General features: G+C 42.4%; 1 protein-coding gene across 2 annotated transcripts in view; it reads left to right on the top strand.

Moving 5' to 3' along the window:
- Positions 1–1,191: 1,191 nt before the first annotated feature.
- PTPN2 (protein tyrosine phosphatase non-receptor type 2) overlaps positions 1,192–12,284 on the top strand; it is a 33,778-nt gene continuing 22,685 nt past the window's right edge. The window contains exons 1-4 of one of the 2 annotated variants that reach the window (XM_042838486.1): positions 1,192–1,308; positions 3,918–4,008; positions 10,933–11,033; positions 11,779–11,877. In XM_042838486.1, the coding sequence (XP_042694420.1) occupies positions 1,240–1,308; positions 3,918–4,008; positions 10,933–11,033; positions 11,779–11,877 (360 nt within the window). In that variant the 5' untranslated portion in view covers positions 1,192–1,239. The remainder of the gene's footprint in view (positions 1,309–3,917; positions 4,009–10,932; positions 11,034–11,778; positions 11,878–12,284) is intronic. The other variant, XM_042838493.1, reaches the window with a different exon arrangement.

Genomic DNA, 12,284 nt, shown 5'->3' with positions numbered 1-12,284 from the left:
ACGTGGTCTGATTTTTGGGTGGTGCTGTGTGGAGCTGGGAGTTGGACTTGATGGTCCTTATCCCTTCCACTTTGAGATATTCTGTGATGTCTGGCCAGAGTCAGCTCCAGTGAGTGGAGAAAAGAGATATTTTGCTTTAAGAACAAGTACTGCAAAACACAGAGCAGTTTCATATCAAAAGTTCATATCCAGAGAGCAAGCGTACTGAAGACGTAGATCAGTGAGGGCATTGTGTGTTTTTGCTTCTTTATTAAAACGTGCTACTTGGCAGCTGCTTTCTACCTACCAACTTATTTCTCTACACCCAGGCCCTGGAAGATCACACTTTTATGTGGTGACAAACACCTTTTGTTTGCTGCAACATGAATTCAAATAAACTTCTTTCTTTAAAATAATCATTACATTCAGGATGGGCAGGTTCATCTTTGTATTCCTTAATCAGAAACATGAGTTGCTTACTGCACAAATGATCCCACAGACTGACCAGAGAGCCTCCCAGCGTCGCCCTCAAGACGCAGGAGAGGTTTCCTAAATACGTTTCAAAGTCAGAATCATAGTTACAGAATTGTCTGAGTCAGAAGGGACCTTTAAAGGTCACCCGGTCCAACAACCAATAGGGACACCTACAACTCCACACTGGGATGGCGAAGCCAGGAGACTACTTCGCAGAGACTGACGTGCCGTTCCGTGCCCAGTAGCCCGCGTGCCCGCCTCCCCGCACGCCGCTGAAGGCAGCACAGCCCCAACCCGCCCACGCCCCGGCCGCACTGATTCCGGGAGTCTCCTCAGGCCGCGCTGTAAGCCGGCGGCGGAGCGGGGCGGGGCTAACATAGAAGGGGAGCGCGGCTAACACGTAAGGGGCGTGGCTGTCAACGACGCCGGGGTAACCGCCAGGGGGCGGCGGAGTTGAGGGGCCGCTGAGGCCCCGTTTCGATCTTCGCTCACAGCCGACTTCCACGGTGACGTCATAAAAAATCGCCGCCGCCAGCCCGCCTCTTCTCCCCGCGGCGCTGCCAGGCTTCGCGGCCACCTGCGGGCGGCGCCCCATCTCCCAGGTGCTCACTCCTCCTTCCGCTCCCCGTGGGCGTGGCCTAGGCCGCCCTCGCCGGGGGGGCGGGGCTACGCATGCGCCCGGCCGTCGCGGGAGCCGCCGCGAGCGTATGTGCGCGCGCGGCGGCGGCAGGGCGGGCAGCGCGCGGGAGCTGGGCTGGCGGCGGTTCTGCTGCTCTGGCCGCCGCCATGTCCGCCGTCATCGAGCGGGAGTTCCAGGAGATCGACGCCACGAACGAGTGGCAGGCGCGCTATCTGGTGAGCGGAGAAGGGGTTCGATCGCCCGACGGGGAGAGGGCCGCGGTCCGCCGGCGCCCCTCGCCGTTATGCGGAGGCTCGGCGGAGCGGAAGTTGTAGGGGCGCGAGTCGCTCTCCGGCACACGCAGCGAAACTGCGGGCGGGCGGCGCGCATGCTCCCGGGCCTCGCTTGGCTTTTCCTTTTCCCTTCCCTTGCGGGGAGGGGTGCGAATGGGGCAGCACGCAAGCGTCGCCGTGGGGCCGTAGCCGCTGCGCCTGCGCACCGGCCGGCAGCGTGCGTGCGAGCAGCGCCTGCGCATGTGCGGCGGCTGAGGAGCGGGGCTTGGGCTGAGGCGGGCGGGCTGCCCCGGCCCAGCTGTGTGTTACAGCCGACCTCCCCCGGGCTGAGGTGGTCCGGGCCTCTCGCTGCGGGCAGCGCCTGTAAGGTGCTTATAGATGGTACTCGAGCTAGGGTGCGTGCTACGTTGCTCTCCCAAATGGGGAGAAGTAGTTTGAAGCAAAGTTCAGTTTCCTGAACTCAAGCAGGATTTTTCTCCTCAGTTAAATTATCACAGAATCAAGGAGTGGTTTGAATTGAAAGGAAGCTCGAAGCCCACCCACCCCACCCTGTGCTGTGGGCAGGGCTGCCGCCCAGCAGCTCAGCTGCCCAGGGCCCATCCAACCTGGCCTTGAGCGCCTCCAGGGATGGGGCACCACAGCTTCTCAGGGCAGCTGTGCCAGCACCTCACTGCTCTCTGAGCCGAGAGCTTCCTCATAACATGTAACCTAACTCTCATCTTTTATTTTAAAGCCATTCCTCTGTGTCCTGTTACTATCAGGTCATGTAGTAAGTTGGTCCCCTGCTGTTTATGATATCCCTTTAAATAGTGGAAGGCCTCAGTGAGGTCTCCCTGGAGCCTTCTCCAGGCTGAACAAGCACAACTCCCTCAGCCTTTCTCCATAGGAGAGGTATTCCAGCCCTCTGAGCGTCTTCATGGCTGTCCTCTGGACCCATTCCAATATACTGACTTCTTATTTAGGAAGGTATTTAGCTATGACTGCGTTGTATAGGACACACGCTTGCTGTGAGAGGCATATGTTTCCTGAAGAAAAAAACCCAGCTGAATATTAGGGTTTTCTTAATTCTTCTTGCCGAAACCTTTGTCCTTCAGTTCCAAGAATCTTCCTAGGCTTGTGGTAGAAGCTTGGAGTATTTATGAAATTGTAAGTCTATTTCTGAGCACAGAAAATGACTGTGCTTTTTAAAACAAAATGCTTCCCGTTATAGGATGATGATGATGATAATAAAAAAGAACCTACATTTGAGGGAATTTGGCTGTGAATGCTTGTCGTTTAATTGTTGAGCGTGGAGGTACTCCAAAAGCCTGTAAGGCATTTAAGCTAGAAGAGAATACAAGTTCCATTGTTCTGTACCAAAATCAAAATCTGGTTGTGTAACAGATTGAGTGATTTATGTGGAGGTACGTAGAGCACTGATGGTTGGACACTTGCTGCTCCATATTGTAGCTGTTGTTTTTCACAGGTTATCATTGCACATAAGTCACAGCATAAGGCAGACATTAAAAAAATGAAGCTTCTTTACATCTGTTAGATTTCCAAAGTCCTGTTTCATTGTGTTCCTGGTATGAGAGTATCTCAACTGATTAATAAGCTTGCAAAGATGATTGTTTAAGCTGGAGGACGGAGAACTCCTATAGGAATTTAATCTGAAAAAAAAACCCACCAAAATATTTTTAATTTCATATCACTGCGTGTCAGCTGAGTACAGGGATATAAAGACACCAGTCAGTCCGTAAGAGGCTGTTTGTCAGTAGCACACTGTCTGTGTTTCTGTGTTTTCACACTTACAAATGTGCTTCTTAGTTTGAAGGTGAAGTTGTGGAAAAAGACATTCTCATTAGAATCAAGAAGCTTTAGAAACAAACAGAAACACCTTCCCCATTTACAATATGTAAGCAGTATTACTTCTTTAAAATGATGTGTAAATGAGTGTGTCTAAATATCTTCCAAATGCAGATTATCAAAGGGTTTGTGTTAATGCCTGAGTAGAAGCTGGCTGTGATTTCTGTATTGATACAAGCTCACATTTGAGAGTAGAGATGTTCTCTCTTACAGGCTCATGTTTAATGATGGCTGTTCAAGATGAACTGTTGAAAGACCTGTAATAATTTTGTGGCTATTAATGATGTTATGGCTGCAGCTAACTAGTTCAGTTTTCTTTGTGGTGCTTACGTTGCCAGCTGTACTCTTAGTTCAGACTTGTACTTTTTCTGGGAAATAGCTTGCAAATCTCAGTTCAACAGTAAGCATAAGAATTACCTTCCCTTCCCCCCCCCCCCTTTTGTTTCTGCTGTGTCAGTTACTTACCAAATTGTGCATACGTTGACCAAGTGTAAAAAGATCTAAATGACAGCAGTATGGCTAAGAATGGCATGTGTTTTCTGGGTGAAAGTAGCATTAGCTGTAGTAAAAGTTGGTTTAAAAGTCAATAATGGTATTAATAACTGCAGTTAAATAACTGAGCTTGAAAGCCTTGTGATAGGTTGTATAGAATATCAGCCTTAATGTGCTTGGTGGCTAGAAATAAACTGTATTTTTGTCTTTTAAAGGAAATTCGGCATAAATCCAGTGACTACCCTCATAGAGTTGCAAAATACCCAGAAAACAGAAATCGAAACAGATACAGAGATGTTAGTCCATGTAAGTATCTTTTCAGTATTTACAGCAGTACATTTTCCAGTTTATTTGCTACCGAAGCATGTGAAATATCTTTTTCAACAGTGTTTTCTTCAGAAACTTTAATCCAGTATCCTTATGAAAATACACATGAGCAAAAAATGAGTGATAGATAATTATAGCTAGAGAAAGCTACTGTATATCACTTTCAGAAGGACTAGGGGAAAAAATGAAAACAGATTTAACCTCTTTCAACTTCAGTATTTTATAAAAAACTTCAATGTTTGCGTGTCTTTTTGTACTATGTTTCCCAGAGCAGCAAAATCTCTCATAATCCCATTGTTCTTGGATCTAGAATTTTTGAAGAGTAGTTGATTCATTAGGGCTTTTTGTTTGAGTGCTTGACGTGAGTACCTATTGTATATTTTGGAGAAGTGCTGAAGTCCTTGTTTCCAGTTGAAAGCTGTGGTAACAGCATGTGTATAGCACTTCTCAAAACTATGCACAGAGTCTCGAAGTGAGTCATGCTGTTCAGATAGCAGTGCTCATGCTGATTGTTAGGCAGTTGCCAGAAGGCTTACTTGTATGGTGTATTCCTGTCAAATGGGTCCACTCTGGCTTAATGCTGAGTCTAAATACTGTGCCATCGTGAAATGAGAGTTCAGCACAGACCCTCCTTGCTGTCTGTATGGCATTTCCCATCACCATCCTATCTGAGAAATGTGCAGCTCTGAAGACGATACCTCAGGTTAGTTGAGGCTTACTGGCTCCTGTGTGTCCAGCAGAATGTGCTCAGGACCTGAGTGCCCTGATAGACCTTAGTTAACCTATGTTGGTCAGTGTGAGACCTCATGTCTCAGGCTAACTGTCCTGTAAGAGCACGGTGTTGGCTTCTTACCTGTGATAAAGCAGGTCGCATTTCATTCACTTTCCGTTTCATACCTAAATTGAGACAGATTTTGAGAAGGCAGGAAATTGGTTTTGAACCCCTGAGACCCAAAGTCTATTCCCGTGTCTATCATCTGCAGCTTTTGTAACAGAAATTGTGCTCACTTTTTTTTGTCCTTTCTCACATCTCGCATTCAGTTAATTTGTAACAACTGCAGAGAGAAGGGCAGCATAGTTTTAAAGTATGGGTTTTTTTTCTGCATTTCTAAAATAAGGAAAACTTCTGTTATTTCAGTAGCATCTGGAATACCTGCAATAATATCTTAGATGGTTGGCTTGTAGTCATCTCCTGTAAGGATGTGAGTTGGTGGTTGGGTGTTTTTGTTTTGTTTTCCAAAATTTTCCTTAGTCATGATATATCTTTCACAATAGTGGACACTTCTGCCCTGAAATGCTCCATTATCCAGAAAGAAGTGATGCAACTGTAGTAAAGAATGGGTCCAATATAACAGCAGATAGACAGTTGAATAAGTCTAGTTCTGAAGTAGTACTGGGTTCAGGAGGACTGTAGTGACATGCTAGTTGACATGAAGTTTAACAGTGAGCCTTAGGAAGCATGTCTCAGTTTTTAGCGTGCCTGAAAGAAAGGAGGTTTGAACTGAACTGCCAAGATATGCCCACAGAACTGGGTGCCAGTAGTGAGGCTCTATGAGAACAGAGCAAAACAGTCTTTTATCTGATTACAGTTGCATTTTATGTGTATGTTTTCAAATACGAGTCATAACTGTTCCTTTGACAGTGGTGGGAAGTAGGAGGAGACCTGGAAGAGAATAGATGATAAATGACATTCTAATGTTTTAGTATCAAAAACTTCAAAGCAGTTGGGGCAGAACCTGGACTTCTGATACCTGATGGTCTTCGGAAATAGCAGTTATTCCTATGCTAATTAAATATATTACAAAACATGTGGTGTAATTTAATAAAAATCTTGTATTTCTCTGTAGCCAAGAGAAAATGATTTGTCTGTCTATACAGCAAACAAGCCAGTCTAAAATGTGAGATGGCGTGTCTGTAAGAGGAAATGCAGGGATTGTTCTGCATTGCGGAAAAGGTGCTTTGGGTTGGTTTGCCCCACTTCAACTATAATACACAGAGCATGCACATTAAAACTGGTTGTATATCATGTACCTTTCTAGGTAAAAGATGGTTGCAGTTGGCTGTATGAGGCTAATTGTCTGCCCATTACAATTGAGTGAATCTTACATTGTCTCCTGTTTCAGAAGTATTTTCATTAGTGTCATTTTCCTTGCTAAGGAGCTACAGTGTGTATTAAAAAAAAAAAATAAATAAAAATTAGTTGGAGAAATGCCCTCAAGAGTAATTGCCTAGCCAAAAAAACAGTAGTCATGCAGTCTGGTATGGGTCTAGAATGGGGAGAGGAATATCTCGGCACTGTTGCAGTATTGAAACAGGAAGTTAATCTGAAATAGGTTTGGTTTGACAGTCAGTCATTTCCTGACAGATGAAACTGTTTCTCAGAAAACATTATTCAGAGGAAAATAAATTACGAGGCTATTATTCTTTATTGATACCTTTATTGAAACTCTAAGACTTAATACTTTTCTTCTAAATCTTATCTTTAGCTCATATCGAAGTAGTCCAGTGTTTTAGGTTGGCTGTAAAGACCTTTAGAGATCTTCCTACTTCATTCCCAGGTTTAGAGGCAGAAAGGGAATCCCCCCTCAGGTAAAATTTTCAGGATTTCTTCAGGATTTCTTTTTCTCCTTCTTGTGAGAGATGGCACAAGTTAGTTTTCTCTTTAGCTCTTATTTATGACATGGCGTGTAGCGTATTTTCTTAGGTCATCTGAACATTTTCACCAAATAGATCATGTTGCTGTTGGAGAATCTTAAAAGGTAGTGATTTCTCTTTGTTTTCTTCAGGAGGCAGCTAGTAGACTTTGTGTTGGATCTTTCAACTGTAGGCTTATAGTCGTTGTAGAACATATGCCAGGGAGAGAGGAATGTGAAGAGTACTGTTCTTTATGAGGAACCGAGTTGGAGCTGATGTGGATGGTTTTGCACTTAGCACTGATTATTTATTATGGCAAAATGTTCCCTTTTTGTCCTTTGTTTCAAGTTCATGCCTGGAGGTTCTGTCCAAAATAAGTCTACTGCACTTCTTGCTGTCCATCTTAGAAGCTGAAATTAATGTGGTGGGGTTTTTTTTTTGTATGATTATCTAATGATTCTATAGGACATGTTGTTACCAGAAGCATGTTATAAATAAACAGTGTGTGTTGCTTTTGGAGATATTTCTTTCTTAAGGTTTGGGGAAGAGGGGAGTCGTCCTGGCACATACTGACCTAGACTTTAGAACAGGAGAGTTCATTAGGAAGGGACTGTCAAAGATCTTAGTCTGAGCACTTCAGAGCTAGCCAACATTTAAACCATGTTGTTGCTGGTGCAGATTTGTGTGAGCGCAGCATGCAAGCTCTTGTTTGTGGCTGGTGAAAATACACAGCTAATGGTGGTGACTGTTGATAAACAATGTTTTATAGCTCCATCAGACAGTGTTACAGAGCTCTTTGTATCTGCTGTAGTTTCCATGGAAATACATACAGCATTATTTTCAGAGCGACCTACCTGTTTCAGTATGAATACATTCCAGTTACAAGCTAAGCCTTTGCTGATGTATCATGGTGGCATGTGCTGCATGCAACCATTGGCAAGGTGAGGAAAGCTGCTTTGCCTTTCCTTTGCCTTAGGCTCCCTCTGAAACAATTTGTCTGAAAGTTGTGAGCATACATCCGGTGACGGAGGGCTGTGATTTGGGTAATGCAGCAGCTCAGGTAGACCAGATTTAGATTAGTGAAATGAAGGGGATTTACTGGCAGGGGGTGAAGCGTCACACATGGTCACTGGGATGGCTTAGCGCTGCGTGTTTTATTTGTGACTTTCTTTAATCCACTAAGTAGCATGTCACCCTTCCCTGTTATAGCACCATATTTGGCAAGCAGACTTCTCTTGGATGGAAGATGTTTTTTAGGTTATGCAGCGGTTTCATGTTTAGAAGTGCAATTGATTTTTCTGAATAAAAACCTTTCATTAGTCAACTGTAAGGTCTATGTCATGTGAACTGCCAAACATTCCTATCTCTTTTGAACTGGGTACCTCACTTTCCTTTTTGCAGGGGTGGGCAATGTGCAGTGTAAAATCTCGGCCTTGTGTGAGATGCAGGGAGCGTTGTAGGTAATAGTGGAGGGAAAGGGTTTTGCCATAAGTGGGTAATAAGAGCTTATCTCAGACAAGGTGGCTGTAGGAGCAGTGTTCTTAGTGCGGGAGCCAGAATGAGAAGTGTTCTTAAGGTTGCCACTTCCTTTTCAGCTGTGTAATTTGTCAAAATAGGGAAATTAACACTTCAGAAAATGAGTGCTGTATTTTAGCTGTTGTGAGCTTGGCAGTGTTTAAGATAGATCTTTTAGATTAGATTTAAGATATGTTTATCGTTCGTATAAATCTGAAGTCCTGTGTAACTGGAAATGATTTACATATGAGAAAAATGTTATGGCTAACTTGCTGTTGAAGGTTGGCTCGCTTCATTTAATTCAGCCAAGCAAGCCAGAACTTGAATGAGGTTTCTAGGTCATTGTGTCCTTTAGGAACCCATTCCCCTGAAAGGGAAATCAATATTTGCTCGTGGCTTTCTTTGTCCCCTGGGTATGCCACGTATTTGGAGGTTTGCCTCTGTTTTGGTCGGGCAGGAGGAGGGAGAATTAACTGTTAGGAGTTATTTCCAAACTTTCTTTGTAATGTTAACAGGGCAGAACATAGAAGAGGCTTAAAAATAAAGCTGAAAATGTGTGTAAGTGCTACAGTACCAAGTCTGGTTAGGGCCCAGGCAGTTATCTCCTGCTGGCAGCAGAGCAGCAGCTGCTGCTGGGTGATTAAACTGTTAACAGTGCCTGCTTACGTCACCTTTCCGAGAACACTAGTACCGGTATGTGTGATTTACTATAACAAGATCTTAAGTTTTTCCTGTTGGCAGATGACATGTAATATTTACAAAGGTCTTGGTTTCTCTCCAGTAGAAACATTTCAGATAAAGTGATATATGAAAGGAAAAAGTAACACTTGAATTTCCAGATAAAATAATGCAAGGACGCATTTTTACCTTAAAACACATCTTAAGTCTTCTGTCTTGACTGTTGTTTTTGTTTTCCTTCATACGGGCATACAAATTGTTATAAGACTCCTGAGAGTCAAGATGGTGCTGTCTCACATCTGGAATGCTAATGAAAACAGACAACCTGGTAGCTTTCTCATTCTTTTATATTAAAAATAGCTTTACAGCATACTTCTAGCTTTTTTGTGTACTGCACAGAAGCTAGACAACCTCAAACCTTTGTCCTCTGGGGGAGAAAATGAAGAATTTCACTGTTCACTTTCTTCTGTGAATCTGGTAAGGTGACCCTATATTTAAGAGGCTGAGGAATATGTGATGTAAGAACAGTCATTACAGTCTCGTAAAGGATCCCTGTACATCCTGGTAGCTTCTGGCAGCTGCCAGTAGCAGGGAGCTGAGGAAGAGCATAAAAGCAGATCAAGGCAAAGTAAATACATTTTTCCTAGGTTTCCAAAACTGTGGAAAGTATTTGTAAAATAATACAAGCAGCCCACAGAACAAGGGGCCAGTTTATCAACTTTGTTCTGATTCTCATATAAGCTGTTTGCCCAGTCAGGGTCACGTTCATGGATTTCTTCTTAGATAAGCCTTGTGCTGTATAGGCTGGCAGTGACATAGGGACAGCATAGCTCTCCCGAGGGTGATAATCAGTGGTTGCTTGCACGAAGGTCATGGGTTTTGTTAATTTTGTAAGATAGATGTCAAAAGGAACTTAAGCTTTTGGTGACGGTATGGGAAAGGGAACAGAGGACTGACGTGCTTTCGCAGCAGCTGCGACAGCTCCAAGTAAGTTTTGTGGTCAGTGTCAGTGAGAAACTGGCATCGCACCCTGACTCACTGCTGGCTCTGTCTGTTGCTTTACAGAATGGCTTCCTGAAATGCACTCAAGTAGCTTTGTTATTGTTCCTTAGTTCTTACAAACAATCTATCAGTGGTTGAGCTTCGGAGGGTTCACAGTCAGTCAGAGCTCAGTTTGTGATATGCAATTGTGTATGGATTTCAGACAAAAGTTGCTGTTTATTTAACAGAGTCTGATAAATGGCTGATGAAGGATTATTTGCTGTGGATGAGTCTGATTACTTAAGTGTCTGGTAGAAGGCAGTTAGGAAGTACTGGAAAGTCCTACACACATACAGTCACAGTGACTTTTCATTATGCAGCATTGTCATATGACAGTCTGATAATCTTTCTCAAGTTAATGTTAGTATTTTAAAAGCAATCCTTTGACTGCTTCTATCTGCAATGAGTAGCAGATCTTCTGCCCTGCTTGCAAAATCGTGGGAAAGGTAGAAAGCATATAATAAAATTAGGCTTGTTTAATTGGAAGATTTGTTTAATAGGGACATCATTTATGTGCTACTTCCTTAGTGCTTCTAATTTGCATTGTGTTAAATTACAAGGAAAATTAAGTTCAGCAAAGCTTGATTTGAATGATTCTAAGTAGGTAATTTTTTAGCCATGTCAGTTTATGATTCTGCCTTGGCCTGTGGAGTTGTAGTTCACTGAAGACCTTGGAATTCCAAACTTAAGGCAAACCATGCAGTGGAACGTAGCCTGTTGTGGGTTGTCAATGCTGTTATATTAAGGAAATAAAATTGTTGAAGGATGGTCATGAGCTGCTTTTGTTGGTGTGGGGAATTGGTTGTTTTTTAGAGAAGTGGTATTCCAGTTACTAACCTGTGATGGAATGCTGAGGGCAAAATGAGTCAGCCATTGTTATCAATGTTGCGTGAGGAGCTGCTTTCATGTAGCTGGCCATTTGCTTAGATGGAAAATAAATTCTTTAATGATTGCTTCGTAGGCCTAACCTCTTCTGCTGCAGAGTATTGGTGAAAGTAAAGGCATTGTTCATTCTTAAGTTTCCTTTAATTTTAGATGATCACAGTCGAGTAAAACTGCAGAACACAGAGAATGATTATATCAATGCCAGCCTAGTGGTCATAGAAGAAGCTCAGAGATGCTATATCTTAACACAGGTAAGTCATCAATCAGTCACCAATCAGCAGGTACTACAGGGAATGCAGGTATGGGGGAAGTGGATTTGTACGATGGTAATTTACGTTTGGATGATTCCTCATCACTCTGTATTACGTATCTCATGCGAACAGCCTGTTTGATCCAGTTGTGAACACACATTTTAATAAAAAGATAAAGGGGGATGTTTAAGTGTATATAATAGACTGTCTCTAAAGCTTTGTAGATATTTCCTGCTCTTCAGGTAATAATGGTTTTATACTATTAAATATAAACTTTCAGAAGTGCGTGTTATACTTCATAGCTCTGACAGTATCTCCTGTTCTCTATGCTTATATGTATGTAAGTAAGCATAGCAAGTGTAAAACAGAAGATGAGGTTAAATAAAATTATGGGTATACATAATTTTTATACTTTTTATAAGTGTGAAAGTATAAAACAATACCACTTAATTCTTCTTGTTTCTTTTCAGTATGCCTGCAGTAACTTTTCTTCTAACTGCACAGTAGTGTTGATGCTGAAACTAAAGCATCCATTCCCTGAGTTTTTATTGCTTTGATTAAAGTTTAAGTGCTTGAGTGATTTGTGCAGTGTGGTTGCTTTCTTTCCTGTCTTCTCTATCATTTTGTTAATAGCTTGGTTAAACTTTTTGGACAAAGACTTTGTTTGGTTTCACACAGTAACACATTAGTCATGTTCAGACATTGCTTATGCATTTTCCTATTCATTTTTCTTTTTGCCACACAGGGTCCACTACCTAATACGTGTTGTCATTTTTGGCTAATGGTATGGCAACAAAAAACCAAAGCAGTTGTTATGCTGAACAGAATTGTTGAAAAAGACTCGGTGAGTAACATCAGACATTTTGCTTAAGCTGTAAAGTGAACCATGTAGTTCTGATATTGCTGAACATACAGATTGATTGTTATGTTTAAAGAATCAACACTTTTTCATTGCTGCACAGTGTAATATGTATATACTATACCATTAAACAAAGTGATGGAGCTAAGGTAAAACTGATTTCACTAAAACCAACATCTGGTATACATCCAGAAAGGTGAAAGTAGCATGATGAAAAAGAAGTGCATAGAGACAGAACTAAGATGAAGTAGAAGCAATATAGGTTAAAAAAAAAAAATAAAAAAATTTTAGGAATTAAAAAAAAAAAACAACACCCAAGTGGGAAGATGCATTTGAATTAAAGCTTTAGATTGTTTCAGAGCAGTGTGTTTTTGTGCAGTGTTAGGAACTGT

This window comes from Centrocercus urophasianus, unplaced genomic scaffold (assembly GCF_019232065.1).
Source record: "Centrocercus urophasianus isolate 14NV4802_14NV808 unplaced genomic scaffold, USGS_Curo_1.0 seq_11, whole genome shotgun sequence".
NCBI lineage: Eukaryota > Metazoa > Chordata > Aves > Galliformes > Phasianidae > Centrocercus > Centrocercus urophasianus.
This window is presented reverse-complemented; position numbering and strand designations above follow the sequence as displayed.